This window comes from Camelus bactrianus, chromosome 4, assembly GCF_048773025.1.
Source record: "Camelus bactrianus isolate YW-2024 breed Bactrian camel chromosome 4, ASM4877302v1, whole genome shotgun sequence".
Classification (NCBI taxonomy): domain Eukaryota; kingdom Metazoa; phylum Chordata; class Mammalia; order Artiodactyla; family Camelidae; genus Camelus; species Camelus bactrianus.
In genome coordinates, this window is record NC_133542.1 from 67,616,875 (window position 1) to 67,634,061 (window position 17,187).

At 39.3% G+C, this 17,187-nt stretch overlaps 1 protein-coding gene across 7 annotated transcripts in view; it reads right to left on the minus strand.

Annotated features, from left to right (window-relative positions):
• Positions 1–17,187, minus strand: part of DENND1A (DENN domain containing 1A) — a 470,473-nt gene that overhangs the window by 207,838 nt on the left and 245,448 nt on the right. For all 7 annotated transcript variants that reach the window (XM_074362200.1, XM_074362199.1, XM_074362197.1 and 4 more), the window contains one exon: positions 2,141–2,241. In XM_074362200.1, the coding sequence (XP_074218301.1) occupies positions 2,141–2,241 (101 nt within the window). The remainder of the gene's footprint in view (positions 1–2,140; positions 2,242–17,187) is intronic.

A 17,187-nucleotide genomic window follows, 5' to 3' on the forward strand; every position in this document is an offset into this window, starting at 1 on the left:
AAGATCACAGACGTAAGGAGATGGTCCAATGACTGGAGGCACAGGAGATATTCAACAACTGGCAACTATTGTTATCGCTGATGTTACTGACAGAGCATTTTCTTCTCCATAGTTCTGGGACTTTAAGCTGCTGATTTTAAACTAGCCAACAAGTTAGCAACCAAAACTCTACAAATAATGGAAAGTTAAAGCTGTACTATTTGGGAGGCAGAAGGAATATAAAGACTCTCTCAGTGCCACCAATCTCTGTACACAGAAGCCCCAGGGGCTCCTACTTGAAGCACAGCATCAAGACACACAGGTGAGCCTCTTGCAGGGAGAACTCTAAGGTTTCCCTGTAGAGCACATGTCTGGGGTGAGGTATGTAGTGGGGTGTGCCTCTCTCTGTGTGGGGGACCCTGGTGCACACGTCTGTGGGGAAGGGACCTGTGTCTGTGTGTGTGAGTATGAGGCCATGTGTATGGGGTTGGGGAGTTATGTGCCTGTGAGGGTGCTGTGTGTCAGGGCCAGGGAGGTGTGGCAGCAGGTTCTCTGTGCTAGGGGACTGGGTGTCACTGTAAGTCTGTCTTAGGGGACATATGGCCCCTCTCCTACCTTTCCTTTCTGTCTCCCCTTCCACCTTCCCTGCATGCTTTGTTCTTTCTTTCCCCCCTCACTCTCCTTGCCTCTTTCTTCCTCTCTAAGCATCAGTCTGCCTAGGTCCCGCCCCCCAATCTTTCATTCAAACAACAACAAACATGAATGGATAGCGAGGTCCTTCCCTTTGAGATTATGTGACAGCAGAAATAACCAATATAGTTGGTTCAGAAGCTCAAATAAAACAACAAGTCCAAGCAGAGAAACTGCCCCATCTCGTGAGAGATGCGAGAAAGGCATGGACATAAAGACCTACCTTGATAAGAAAGATACGCACTCAAGAGAGGAATGAGCCAATTCACTTAGTGCAATGCACTTGAGAGGGCCCCCGAATTTGACTTGATGGCTCTGAGCTACATCTTTATTGAATCCATTGCTTCTTGGGATGACGATGAGCCTAACACACAAAATGAGGAAGACTATGGAATACCTTTAAATTCCCAGGACAACTGGGCTACCTAGGTGAACCCTTCCACTGAGAGGACTGCAAAATGGGCTGGAGAGTCCAGCAAAAATTATGACTGATTTTGACTCAGTCACTCTGAACCAATGGCAAATGTCCTGAATCATCTGTTCTTAAGCAACAGAGCTGTGACCCCTCAAATGGGCTCCTTTCTCCTGAAGCCCTCAATTTCTGGCAGGCAGTGCAGAGCCTTTTCCTATATGTGTATAGCACTCCCTTATCAATTTCTGCAGATTGGAGATAATGTCTTCAATCATGTTACACTGGAGAAAGAAATTATTTATAAGGAAAACAGGTCCAAATAAGTCACAAAGTCTTTTCCAGTAATCTATTGGAGACAGATAAGAAGGTGATGCTTCTGCACAAACATTTACTGAGTACCTACTGTGAGCCTGTTTGTCTACATGGTGCCTTTTCATGTTATTTCATTGCACCTTTATATAACTATGTATAAAACAAAACTTTATTTTGCAGATGGGGAAACAAAGTTTTTAGCCAAGCGAATCACCCAAGTGGTGAGCTGACTCTAAAGCAAGCCAGTCAGCCAGCCTGTCTTCCTTCTCCCTCTCTCCCCTCCCTCCTTCCACCAAAACACATTTCACTGAATAGTGAAATTCCCATCAAAAGACTTCAGAGGGTTTTGAAGCTTGGCTTATGCTTCCAAACCACAGCTGAGAGCAAGTCTTACAGAACGTGCCAGGGCATGGCTGAAACTTGAAGACCCTGGGGATCTCAATTGTTCTTGACACCAGTTTCCAATCTGTCTTATGGGGAAAAAAAATCACACAACTACTTGGTGCTTTGGTTTTCCTAAACTGAGGAACAGGAAAAGCATTATCCACTTGAACCCTTAAGAATGCCATGACATATATAAAAGCTGTCTGGAAACAAACAGGCCATGCAATCAGGAGGTCTAAAATTCAGATCACTTTGAAGTTAGTACTTTTAGAGTCACCATCTGCATTACAAGTTACAGGCTTAACATGTCTGGTCATTTTCTGGAGAAGGAAAAGCAGAGGACAGGGTAAGCAGCGGCCTTACCAGCAGTAGTCCAGCAGGTGCGGAGGCAGGACGGGGATATACACGTGCTGCCAGAACATGGGGTAGAGCATTGCGGCGGACCCGTGGATACAGGCAGTCAACTGCAACAGAAGCAAGTTAGAGATTCAGGGCTAAACAATTAAAATGAGAGGACACTGTCATTTGAGTTCAGCCGTAAAATTAAATATATACTTATCAACCTATTTAAAATTATGTTAACTCAATAACCCTAATTCAAATCTAATAAGAGCTTGCTTTTCAAAAAATATATTTTTTTCATGATTATGAGGTTAATACACAATGATAGGAGAAAATTTAGAAAACGGAGAAAGGGATAAAAGAAAAGTCTTCACCATCTGAAAATAATTTAACGTTTTGCAGTATTACATACATATGCACTTTTCTAATAAAATCAGGATTACTGTAAATACAGTGTTGACTTGCCCTTTAGGTTAACATTATTTGCTGGCATTTTCCCACATTTTAAGATATTCTTAGAAAACATCTTTTAAAGCCACTCAATGAATTTAATCACTCTTCCATCATTAAGTTATATACGCAGATCAGGTCAATAATTTTTATATATGGTTCCTAGATGTAGAATTTAAAGACAAAGGTTATAAATATTTTAAGGCACTTAATAAATACAATAATTTAAATACACTAAATACATTAATATAATAAACTGATGAAGGATTGAGGCTCTTTACACTTCCCCAGCCATGTACTGGAATGCTGGCTTCCCTGTATCTCACCAGCACTAAGAAATACAATCCAAGTTAGTAGCTTTAAGGCTGTATCTATCTTCACTTTATTTTTATTTCTCTGATCATGACTGAGGCCAAACATCTTGTTACATGTTTCTTAACTACATGTTTCTTAATGATATTTCTTAGGTAAACGGACTGCTCATATTCTTAGTCCACTTTTTCTAATGAGAATGAGTAGTTTTTAAATTGATTTACAAGCAAATACTGGATATGCCAAGGATATTAATCCTTTGTGATGTTTTTGAAAATAATTTATCCTTATTTAATTTTCTTTGAATTTTGGGGTAAAGAGAAGGCTTAAATAATTACATGGGCAAATGTTTTCCTTCATGATGGTTTCCATCGCTTTTATGCTAAGAAAGTCCTCCAAATTTTCCCTCAGGATTTAACTCTTTAATCCATCTGGAATTAATTTGGGCTTAAGGACTGAGGTGAGAATTTATTTTTTCCACATAGTTAATCAATTGCTCCAGCACTGTTTACTGACTAATCCTTCCTCTCCCTATTCTTTTGACTTGTCCCTATTTCACATTTCTTTTTTTTTTTTCTCTCAAGAGCTAGACACATCATACAATCAGTATTTGATACAACAAAAAAATTAGGAAACAAAGACACAATAGAATAAAATTGCTACAAAATTCAATATAGTGAAAGAAGGAAAAAACCCAACACCTTTGGAGATATGGCTATGAAGTGACAAAAGCCAACAACACATGTTTCTTTCTGCCTTTTTTCTTTAATGTTTCTTTGGTTTCTGGGAAGCCTATTCCCATGAGGACTTTGCTTCTTTTGGAAGCTGTTAACTGGCCTTTGCTGACAGAAGGACATTTACGTGGCGAAAGAGTGATGTGCCAAGGCCCAGTTAAAAGAATCCCAGAGGTTAGTGTAACATGAACAGCTTTAAATTGGATATTCTGCTGATGTTTCACAGTTGTGAGAGCTGTGTATTAAATCCAGGGCCACTACTTTTCCCCCCTGCTTTTCCCTCTAGACCCTGTTCTTTAAATCAGGTACATGCCAGGAACAGGAGCTCATCCAACAAGCTTTCACAGCAGTTCTCAGTGTCTCCGTCAAGGCTTGTAGGCTTAATCCATCTTTTCTCAACCTATTTCGGTAGGTTTCCATAGAAAGGAGGCTGTCTGTCATATTACACACAACTAATCTCTTTGGAGTTGGAAGAGATAAAAAAATCTTTGCTGGGGTGTTGAGTGAGTGGAGAATGAACCAACTTTACTCTAACTCCACCCTGAAGTCAGGCTGGAGGGTTTCACTGGCCTTGGGCCCCAGCCCTTCCTTCCCATCCTTTAACTAGCTGCCAAAGTACTCTTGCTAAAGTGCAGGTCCAGTCATGTAATGTCCTACTGGGAGTGGGCTTGGGGGCACATCTGGTACAGGCATGTCTCCTCCAGCTCCCAGTCTACCTGTAGAGCAGCATCTCCAGCCACAGTCTCTACCACCTTCCCCTGGTTTATCCTTGCAATAAATCATTTGCAGATTTAGAAGTAGTTACATACTCCTTTTCTTTCCTTCTTTATTCCCACTGGCCCGGGTCTGTGCCCCTAGTAAATCCCTCCTCCCTCAAGTCTCTGTGCAAGCACTACCTTCCTCTGTAAAGAACTGCATGGCTCCACTGGGCTTGTGACCCCATTATTAATGTGACTATAACTGTATGTTTGTCCTCTCACTGTACAGAAAGACCCTGTCTTTATATATATATGCGCTAGATAATGCAATGTTTCTTGAATAAAAAAAAAATTCTTACTTAGACTATATCCACAATATAAAGATAGATAGTAGCTTGGTTTTTCACAGTATTGGACTAACATTTTCATGAGTCTCACAGAGTAGGCTATATGACCCAAATTCTAAAACAATAACAGTAAGCTTAGACACATAAATATGCCACTTTTAGAAAATCAAGTCAATGGATTCATCCATCCATTCATTCAATAATATGCCTACTCTGTAACTCTACAACATACCAAATAAATAAAAGCACTTTAAAATCTATACGGTGCCATACAAATGTGAAGCATCATCATCACATGTATTCACTGGTGATTCTCTTTGAAAAACTCATTCAGTAAAATGTTCCTGGTTGAGACAGAACTTGAATACTTGCCTCTTTTTAGCTTAAATTGGTTTGAGTCAAAAATCCTATTTCAAGTGGTAAAGTGGCAGAGATCTTATCTTCAGACAACGTTCTTTTCATGTTTCCTTAGCCTCAAAAAAACCTGCCAAGCTAAATGACAAGGTTTTAAATTACTTATCCCTCATAGAAATAAAACTTTAAAGATTTGTGATCATCATTTTCATTGAGGGTTTTCTAAGGGCCAAATCTCTGCAATAGAGTAAAATGCATTTACCCATTTGATTAAGAAAACAAACAAGCAAAAAAGGGAATTATTTGGCATTTTTCCAAAATACTAAATAGCACAAACTATGTGCATCATTTCTTAGGAACACTAGTAGTTAAGGAGACCAAGTGTTATGACATGCTTAATCAGGAATAACATATTACATCCCATAAATTATCATTAGCCACTTTAAAAAAAACCTCTAAAACCAATCCCATTAAAAAAAATTAGGGTCCTAAAGGCCTATGCTCATTCCTTACAGAATACAAAATTTAAAAGTAATGGAAGTATACAATTTGGATTGTAGTCAGCAAAGGGGTATTGTGAATATTTAACTGAAGTGCAAGTTGAGGAAAATGATCCTATCAAAATCTCACTCAGTGGGAGAATAGAAAGATAGTATGTGTAAAATTTGCCCAAAGTCATTAGTCACAATGAATATTCATCAGAAGCCAATTATCAATCCCGTTTAATGACACCCCAAAAGATTTTGCCCTGAAGCAGCTGAATAGTCTAAGACTCCAGACAAAACTAGACAATTTATACAGCCAACAGCCAGTCTAGCCAGGACACAAATTGTAAAGTAAACCACTGGTGGGTTTTTGGACGCACTTTTAGCAAATTCTGTCCTCAATTAAAGGTGCACAAGGTCAGTCTGATTTTGGAGTTTTCTATATGGCTCCATAGTTTTCTTTGAGGCAAAGGGAGAGAAAGGAGGAGGCAGTGGAGGAGGGACATGAATGGAGAGCAATCAACGGTAGAGTGTGAAAAATCGCAGACACATTTTTTTTTCCCAATTTGAGGGATTTCTTAGAGAAATGCCCACATTGTCACAATCTTAGATTCCAATTCATTTGATTCCAAATAGTAGCTCTGCAATTTAACATAGAATAAAAGTTAAGAGATCCTTTAAAAAAAAAAAAAAAAAAGAATCTTAACAGTGTATGTGCCGGGAATCATGTTGGGGGTTTAGGGCCTTGCAAAGTACTGTTTTATAGGTTAGGGGTGTGTGTGTGTGTGTGTGTGTACACTCAACATGACATTTCATGGATAAGGAAACAGTCTCAGAGGTGAAACAACTTGCCCAAGGCCACACAGCTAGTAAGTGACAGATCTGGGCCTCATATCCAGGTCTGTCAGACTACAGTGGCCACCTCCACATGCATAAATTAACTGCAAAATGTTTTGAGTGCCTATCCTGTGCCCATACACTATGCTGAGGACTCTGAACGAGGTGACATACTGTCCCTGTCAGCAAGGCCAAATTACATAGAAAGGCATTTGCCTTGCTGTTAGATGACCAAATATCTAAAGCAAAATACCAATTAACAGAAAAGAACCCTTTTAAAAACAGAGTTGATCATTTCCTGATGATGAGCTACATTTAACTAAGGTGATGTAGTATCTTTGATCCATAAGAAATTCTAGACAATGAAGTAATGATTGTTGGTCACTTCTGGCACACCTGTCTGAAAATCTGGCTTCCTGTCATGTTCCCTTTCACATACCTGCATGGAGTTTCCACTAAATCCCTTTTTGATCTGAGTAAGCCACTTCCTCTCCTGGGTCTCAATATGGAAAACAAGAGGCTGGACTACATGATCCCTGTGCCCCATTCCAGCTTTGACAACTTTGATCTAGAGGAACTGCCATCCTTTGACATGAAGAATGTTCCTCTACTTCCCCAGCTCACCCTCCTCAGCTCCACTGACTATGCACTAGCACAACAGGCCTCAGTGCTAGTCTTGTTTTCTCATCTCTGCAGTCACAGAGGCCCACCTGGAATTCATGTGCTATCTAGGAACCACCACCTTTCAGTCATTGCATCTCCATCACCTGACTGTGGAAGGTACAGCCTTCCTCCGTGCTTGGCCCCTGACACTCTGAAGATCTCAGAGGTAGATGTAGATGGTCTTAGGAAACTAGGGGCATGAGACTAAAGATATGAGCTCATCAAGAACAGAGACCACATTTGATTCCTCTCCTTATCTCTTACAATGCTTGACACAGAGCAGGTGCTGAGTAAATGTTTGGGGAATGTTAGAATGCCTCCAGCTTAACCTCATGAGGAATGATAGACAAGATTATCAGACATTTAACAAATTGCAATTGCTTAATAGATCACAACTAGAAGCTGTAAATTCCTACAAGGTATTGAGATTCCAAGTTCCAAAAGCTGAAAGAGGAAAAAAAAATCAGATGGTCACAATCATTCTTTATATCCAAGAACTTGGAATGTTAAAAGATTAAACTGACACCTGCTTCATCACAGGGTTAGAGGCAATTGGATTTTGCCTCTGAACTCAAACATCAGGAAAGTGACAGAGCAAAGAGTATTAGAAAGAGTACCAGATTACTAACTTTAAAGAGAGTCATTTTTAAGTCTATCCATTTCAACCAAGAAAAGTCCTATGTAGAACAGTTACAGAAAATTTTGTGTGTCTTAGAGAAGTTGTTCGCTTTCTCAATTTGAAAATGAGATTCTTCTATTTAATTATAAACCATCCTTGTAGTCATAAGGAAATAAATGGTGGCATGATTCAAATAGTGTTTGGATTTTTGCTTATTCTCAAAAGGAAATCCACTATAAGATCAGCAAAAAGTTTTAAGTAAAACATTCAGGGACTCTGAAAGTTACTATACTTGACCCTTCAAAGCATATGAGAAAAACTTTTAATTATAAATGGTTCAAATTGTGTTTACTATAGCTAGTGGGGGAAGAGCTGGCCCTTTTAAGAAACTATCAAAGATGCTTTAGCAGAAAGAGAACTTAGAAAGCCTCAGAAATCAAAGACCTTCAGCTAGTCTAGACAGATGCCAGACATGTGAGTAGAAAGAAGATGGAAAAGAGCAAAGAATGCCCTGTTTTCTCAGAAGTCCAAATGTCACGTTTCTGTATTTATTTATTTTTTTTGTGGGGTGGGGAGGGCTGTCTTTCTTCAAGCAGCTTTTCTTTCAGTTGGGTGGAACTCATCACACCTCTTGTTTCCCCATTATCCTCTGGGGAAGGGAAGGAAAAAAAAAAACCCATAAAAACCAACACAGCAACATGGAATCAAGCTGAATGTCTTCCACTAAGAGAAAGATCATCCAGTCAAGAGGAAGCTTTCTCAGGCCTGCTACTCAATCACTTTTCTTTCCATCCTCCCTGCCACCCCCCACCTTTTTTTTTTTTTTTAAAACTACCTACTAACTAGAGTAATCAGAGTAAGTTATTAACCAGGGCAAGAAGTTTCATGTCAAAATCTGACACTTCAAAACATCAGAGCAACTAAAATTGCCAAAAACAAGCTTTAGTTACTACAGCAGAGACAGACACTATGGTATTGTAAACTACAGGGCAGATGAGCCGGTAGCACCATGAGTGAGGAAACCACAGAATTTTCTTAAGATGAAAAAGCAAAAGGTAAAATTACACTGGAATTGATAATAATTCATTTAAATACATGGACAGCCACTTCTCCACTCTCTGCCTATGACACATTCTAACTGATCGTGGAGTCAGGACATGGCCCACAGACCCCTCTGAACTTACCACCATTGCCAGGGGATCCAAACTCAAGTCGAGTGTAAGTGGATATTTATATTTCTTCGAAAATATTTCTAAGATCATAACTTACGTTTAGCTAATTTATATATTGCTTTAATAAAGAATCACATTTTTTAAAAGAAAGAAAGCCTAACTGAACATAGAATCATAAGTACCTGTCTGTCGGGCATCCATACGTGAAAAAGAAACTAAGAAACTTTCAGGTGGTAGGAGTTACTAGATCTGGAGGCACAGAGGAAAAAATTTTCCTCTGCACAATTACTTTGTTAGATAAATCCAACCTTAGAAAGTGATAGGAAATTCAGAAAGATTGAAGCTATAAACACAGCCACCACGAGAACCACTTACTCAGCACAGTTCTAGGTGCTTTACACATACTATTTAACTCATTTAATCTTCATAGCAGCCCTATAAGGTAGTAGCACTATTGTTCCCATTTACAAATGAGGAAATGAAGGTCCCTAGATGTTAAGGACCTTGTACAACGTCGCAGCAGTGGCAGAGCTAGGATTTAAACCCAGGGAGTCTCGCTCCAGAGTCCACGCTCTTAGCTCATAGGAAACTGCCTCTGTGCTATGATCCGTATTAATCTGACAACTACTGAGTATCCACGATGTGTACACACTATGCCCTCAAGCAATTTAAAATAGAGAGAAAAAGATCAAAATGCAAACAATCAACTTCAACACAAAAGCATTATGAAAGAGGTAATATAATAGAGGTTCAAGTGTGCTAGCATACAAAGAAGGAATCATTAATTCTGCCTGGGGCAAGAATCAGGCCTGCTTTCAGAGAGCGAGGCACCAGAGCAGAGCCTGGATGGATGAAGACAGGTCAGTCTTCCTCCCTAGGAGGCTGGTCAAGTGGTGATGCTGGGCCAAGTGAACAAAGCATTTTCTTAGGCCACTCTAGCTCTGCATGGTGATGACTGTGGAAACTTGAACAAGAAAGGACAATTTAGTCAATGACTATATAACTAGTGAGAAGTGGGTGGATATGGAAAATCTCATACAAGTTACCATGACTATTCCCTGTTGCTTGGATTCATTCACTATCCACCATCACCAGTTGTACTAATTAAATCTTCAGAGTTCTTCCATGATCTCTATTGCCCTCTTTGCTTCTGAAAGTCAAATCAGGGTTTATTGCCCCAAAAAGGTGAGATTCAGAGTCAACACTTACTAAATGAGTAGTATATACGCAGTACTGGGCTCTACGCTTTTATACCTATGACCGCTGAATCCTTTCAACAACCCTGAGGTGGGTATTAATACTATCTCATTTTTACAGAAGAGGTCAGAGAGAGAGATTAAGAAAGCTGCTTAAGTCCACATGGTTAGGGGGGATTAAGTACACAGGTAAGAACTGAGCAAAATCATCCTGGCTTGAAGCCTTGTGCTCTCTCTTTCATCCCTGCATTTCTTTTTTCTTGGGAAAAGACAGCAGTGGCAGGGCTGTCTGAATCATCTAGCTGGGAGAATATGCAGCTATCAAGATAGGAGAAGAGAAAAAGGTGTGAATTTTCATAAGGTGTGTACCAACCCCTAACTACATGGTCTAATCTCACATCACACTACATTTGCTCACCGGTGACCACACTTTCAGCCTGCAGAAACCTAAGGAAATTTTGAGTTCCTGTCCTCACTGATTCAGCACATAGTAGGTGCTCTAATTTCTTTAATGAAATCTGGACAGATGCTGGCCAACATGGGTGCCATTTAGAGCTTTTGCGAGTATATTGCCAGGTCAGTGACTTGAATATTACCTGTTAGTGTTTTTTAGTAGAGACCTGATTCACAACACTCATATAAAAAGCTATCAGTCCTATAAAGAACATACCATTTATTTCACAAGTTGACCGCACAACTGAAATAATATAATGAAATACTCTGCCGTGTTCTCAATGCAAAGGCTAAAAAGAAACATCACCTCTCTAGATCTATTTATACACATGTATCCAAAATTACACTCGTGGACTACATCAGCAGCCAACATTACTGAGAGCTTAAATAGATCATACTTAGCTCTGTCCTGTTCTGGACTAGCCAATGTCAAAATCAAAGTTCTCTCAAAGAGAAATATGGAAACAAGGAGTCTTTTAGTGTTAATCTGTACTTAAATGTCTTCTAAGCAAACTTAATTAGCCTCTATTGCATAGGCTCAAAGTGAAAAGGACTCTAACGATGCAAAATAAAAATCAAAGAATAAATATTGTCTTAGAGAACTGTCTATTCACTGATTCTGAATCTGGCTGTGTATCAACCATTTGGGGGAACCTTAAGAAAAGACATTCCATGGTTCCATGGTAGACCTTTGGAACCAGAATGTCTGGAGGTGGTGCCCAAGAACCTGAATTTTTAACAAGTTCTTTGGGTGATTTCTAACACAACTAATCCAGGGACCAGCATTTAGGAGTCACTAACAATCTGAATTCTCTGCCTGGTCCAAAACAGGTGCTCCTTGTGTTGAAGCAAGAGGCAAGAGAGGAAGGTACGAACTGGTAGGGAGACCACGGCTGGCTGAAGTCACACAGCAAGTTTTAAAGTATCACAAATTAAACTGCTGTTACTCTGTCTATTACACAGTTTATATAGTGTCTGTAACATCAAGGTTCCTCATTCTAGTTATAGTTCAACATGAAAAAGAGAAAACTAACTCACACATAATTAAATGAAGAACTTGTTCAAAAAGCAGTTAATTGTATTTACATTTAAAAACTAGAGAAAAACCACATAAATAAAACATACTAATCTATTCTTCTATTTCCTGCCAATGGAGGTTCCTTTCATTTATTTCTGACAGTTTTTAATATTCTCTGAGCCACAATAAAATTTTATGTGATGGAGATTAGAGAGTCTACGCTGTTTGAAAGTTTGGCTGCGGAGTCTGTATTTCATGCCACTTCATTACATTTTGTTACGGATTTCCCTTGTCACCAAAAGGGATTAGTTTTCTTCTCACTTCTTTGAAAACTCTCCTTAGGTTCTTAGGTTGTTAGTGTGAACTAGATAAATCTCTCTTTTTTAACATATAAAAGATGAACAAACAAAATGTTTGATTTATTTAATTTTTTTAAATGGAACACCAAATTTAGTCTTAGAATTCTCTGGTAAGTTTCCAGTTACAAGGTCTTGGCTTCCCTTGAGCACAGTTTGAAACAAAATAATGCAGCTTGCTCCTACGGCTGGAACATGCAGAGTGGAGTGTGCAAGCAAAGAGGCCCTGGCTCTGGTCCAGTATTTCAAACCTTCTTAAACTGCCACTCTCATCTCAGCTTCAAGGACTGCAGATAAGCAAACAGGATTAGTTATTTCTAATCCAGAAGAGCTAGGAAAGCTTTACACACATCATTTAGGTACCCAACCCATTATACAGGCTGGCATAGTCACAACCGGCTGAAGTTCATCTGGAAAGAACTGAAAATGAAGCTAAATCTGAAAAACTATCTAGTCCACAAACTGACCCTTCTTAGGTCACAAGACCAGGTGGTACTGAGACAATGGATGCTGTTAGTGGGAGTGGTTAAGACAGGTCAAGGGCAAGGGTAGGAAGTTACTCATCCCTTCACACCAACACTGAAGTGTCTACTAAGGGCCAGACACGAGGGTGCTGGGGGGAAGACAGAAAGGTCACCCATCACTCTTCAGGCCACCAGCGTCCAAGTCCCGCCCAAGGCCCACATTCTCTGGAACTAATACTTAGGAAGAAAGTGACAGGCAGAAAGTATTAGTGGGGTTTTTTTTTTTTTTTTTCTTTCCTTCTCTAAATGAGGCACTATCAGAAAAGTGGCAATTCTTTTCATCGTTATGGGCACCATACAAATAGCTGTGAAGGCTCAATTAACTAGGTAATAGTCTTGCCACTGAACTGTGCTTCCTTCCTAAGAACTTGTTTTAAAAAGCATCCACTGGATAAAATATACATTCCTTTGTAAAGTAAATATGCTTTTGTCATCATTTAACTGGATATTCTTAGTTTTCAAAACTTCTTACAGCATCCCTAAATCTCAGAGGGGGAGATTAGGGCCAGGATACACAAAGGCTGAAAGGAACTGCAGGACGTGAAACCTGAAGCCACAGTGAGCTGGGAAGATTCGTCCCAGGGACCCACTAAGGCTGGGCTCACAGCAGACCAGCACAGTTGGGGCTGGGAGAGCCTAACAACAACAACACGCAGACAGAAGGGGCTGAATCTGAATGGTGCTCATGAAAATAGGGCTTTGGCTAACAGGGTAAGCATGCCAGTTAGAAATTCACATATTGACCTTCGGTTTCCTTGCTGCCAAGAGTGGTGTCAGGCACACAGAAAGTGCTCACTAAATCTGAAGTAAAAAGCTTAGATTTGCATTCAAAGGCAATGTTCAGGCTGAAGTTCTTTCTGTGATTTCAGATCCCTGGTCAAGAGAATCCTATCAAGAATAATTCTCTGGGTACAGTGTCAAAGGGAACTCATGACAAATGGAAGTTACCAAGGAGGCTGTACAAATTAGTAAGAAGGGGGTTGGCTTGGAGCCAAGAGAAATGAGTTTTAATCCTATCTCTGCTGGTCATCTTAGCCAAGACACTTTAACTTGCCAAGTGCCAATGTTCTCATCTGCAAAAGAATAAAACCATCTAGTTCCTGGGGTTGCTGCAAGAACAAATGAAAAAAAGACAAAAAGAGTAGCAGTGTCTGGCACATAGTAAGTGGCTCAAAAAGGTTAACTTAAAAGAATTTTTAAAGGGTGTTGAGGAGAATTGGGAACCTGCCACATAAAATATAGAGTGAATCTAAATAAGAGTGTCCTACATGCTTAGTCCACGGATGCTGTCAACATATCTTTGATAGTCTCAGAGCTATTTACCAGCTACATGAGAAGCGTCTCTAAATACTAAACTATCAGGACTTCAAACCAGCATTAGCAGTTCCATCAGACACCACAGCCACCAGATTTGGCTCAGAGTATCTTTTTGGCTCTTTATGTGAATTTAGATATTCTTAACAATCTGCCTCTGGCTCTTGTGACAGTTTCTATACAAGGGTTCTGATCATAGTTTGAGAGGTGGCACCCAATAAACATAACCTAGTCCCCAAGGCAAGCACTTTGAAGGGGCTAAGATTCATTTTTATGTGTAATGTCAGGTTGTTTCTCCCCTTCCTGAAGCCAAAGCCTCCCTTCCCCTGACACTGCAACCTAACGACCTACTTGCACGTCCGTCACTCCCACAACCAGGGCGTGACTTGGGCAAGTTACTCCATCTCTCTGAGTGGGTGGACCATTCTGTAAAATGGGGATAATACTGATCTTCTAGGACTTCGGTTGTAGTTAGGTATTATCTCTATAAAAGTCTTATTTTAGACCTACCTGCTATCTACAAGCATTACCAAAAAGCAGTATGAATTAAACTCAGATACGAAAATCTGGAAGAAAAATGGGGCCTTTGTGCTAGGAGAAAATACACTGAAGTATTTACATTAGAGAACAAGATTTAGTTAAGCCTTCCCTATTTATCACTTATAAAGGAAAACAATCAATATACATTAACTGCGCAAAAAGAACAAAAACTTAACATTTTCCTCATACAAAATATCACAACTTTATTGACCGAGAGAGCCTGAAATGAATACTACCTGACTCTGAACTAAATATTGCTGGGTTTGTCTCTATTGATGCACAGTCATTTTTATAGAAGACAGCACTCTGGCGAGTTAACAGCTTTTATCTTTCAGATGCTTAATGGCTCTGAGGACTATTAAGCCTACATCTTATCAAACAAAATTGAGAAAAATGTGGTTTGTCAAGGTATGACAGGCCATATCTGGCTCTATCAAGAGAGGGTCATCAGAAACCTCAGGCCTTTGCATTCTCCCTCATTGAAAAGATAATAAAAAGCCACCAGTGAGGAAATAAAAGGCAACAATTAGACAACTTCTAAATTCTGAAATCGAAGAGATCCAAATGCTGAGATAAAACTGATGTCTGCTCAGCTACTTTATCCCCAGAGAAATTGCACATAACTTATCAGGATGCTGCTGGTCCCATGTGAGATGTGAGACCCCCCTTCTCCCTAAAGAGATTTCTACCATCAATTAGCAAAATTCAGAACTTAGTTAAGAATCAACTGGTTTTTTAAAAAATGTTTACGTTAAAGTAATATGTTTGTAGCCCTAAAAACAAAACAAAAAGTGCTAAAGGCTTATACCACTGACAAAGAGCAGCCCATCTCACAATCCTCCTTACCCTTAACTCGAACTAATCACATTCAACACAATATTTATCTCCTTATTTCTAAATAACTATTTCTTGATTTTAAGTTTTAAACATTAATATTTGACTTCCCATTATAGGTGTTTAACTATTTATTAAAAATGTATACATACACTACATGCCAGACTCTGTTCTAAGTTTTACAAGTACTAACTCATTTTATTTGACATGAAGTTGTTGGTGGCCGAACAAAAGCTGTTTCAGTGGAGGTGGGGACTAAATCCTAACACAAGACAGAGGAGGGAATGAGAGGAGAGGAATTAGACAGTAAATAGAAATAACTCTCTTGAGGAATTTTATTTTAAAAGGAGGAAAAGAAATGGGATAAAGGGGATGTGGCTAAGGATGTTCTGTTTTTTGTTTGTTTGTTTGGGGGGCGGTAATTAGGTTTACTTGTTTATTTCTGTTTGATGGAGGTACTGGGGATTGAACTCAGAACTTTATGCACGCTAAGTGCGCACTCTACCACTGAGGTATACCCTCCCATCAAGGATGTTGTTTTAAGTTTGGGAGACATTATACCGTGTTAGCAAGCTCATAAGAAAGTACCAGTAGAGAAGGAAAAATAATGATGCAGAAGAGAGGAGCTCAGAGCTGAAGGAATTTCCATAAGGTAGCAAGAAGGACGCTGAAGTGTGACCTTCTCAAGGAGGCGCTCCTTGGCCATCTATCTAAACTGCAATCCCTGCCACCTCTCCAGTCCCCATCCGCTCTCCTCTGCTTTATTGTGCTCATCAGTACTTATTAGCATTTATTTAAGCTACTTGTTTATTGCAGGTACCTTAACTACAATGTAAGCCTCATAAAGACAGATTTTTGCCTCTCTGTTCACTATTGCATCCCCGGTGCCTACAGCAGTGCCGTGAAAAATACTTGTTGAATGAAGTCATTTGACCAGCAGAGTGACTGGCCATAGAGAGGACGGACAGTTCATCCACAATGGAGAAGGCGAGTGGAGGAGTAGAGACCTCTGGAGGTTGACAGGTATGGGAGGGGCTGATGCCACTCTCCTGAGTGCTTCCATTAGATAATATAGAATTTCAGGGTAGAAATCATTTTCTCTTAGAAACTCGACACTGCTCCAATATCTTCTGGTTTCCAGAATTGCCATTATAAAATTTTGTGCAATTTCTATTCTTAACCTTTGTATAAGAACTACTTTGTCTCTATCTCTATATTATAAAATTTCATGAGAAAGAGGCTTCATACCTTCTTTTTTAACTTTTCAAGAATTCTGAAATATCTGAAATATATATATATATATATATATATATATATATATATATATATATATATATATACACAAATAAAAGTGTGTATATCACAAACAACCCAATCAAACAATGGGGAGAAGATCTAAAACATTTTTCCAACGAAGACAAATGGCCAACAGGCATATGAAAAAATGCTCAATATCACTAATTATCAGAGAAATGCAAATCAAAACTACAATGAGGTATCACCTCACACTGGTCAGAATGGTCATCATTAAAAAGTCCACAAATGATAAATGCTGGAGAGGATGTGGAGAAAAGGGAATCCTACCCTGTTGGTGGGAATGCAGTTTGGTACAGCCACTGTGGAAAACAGTATGGAGATTCCTTAAAAAACTGACAATAGATTTACCATATGATCCAGCAATCCCATTCCTTGGCACATATCCAGAGGAAACTCAAATTCAAAAAGATACATGCACCCCAATGTTCATAGCAGCACTATTTACAATAACCAAGACACAGAAACAACTTAAATGTCCATCCACGGATAACTGGATAAAGATGCTGTGGTATACATATTCAATGGACTACTACTCTGCTATAAAAAAGAATGAAATAATGCCATTTGCAGCAAAATCAATGGACCTGGAGATTGTCATATTAAGTAAAGCCAGCCAAAAAGAGAAAGAAAAATATCATATGATATAACTTCCATGCAGAATCTAAAAAAAAAGACACAAATGAACTTATTTACAAAGCAGAAACAGATTCATAGATATAGACAACAAACGTATAGTTACTTGATGGGGTAGGGAGTGGGGAGGGATAAATTGGGATTTCAGAATTTGCAGACACTATATATAAAATAAACAACAAGCTCCTACTGTATAGCACAGGGAACTATAT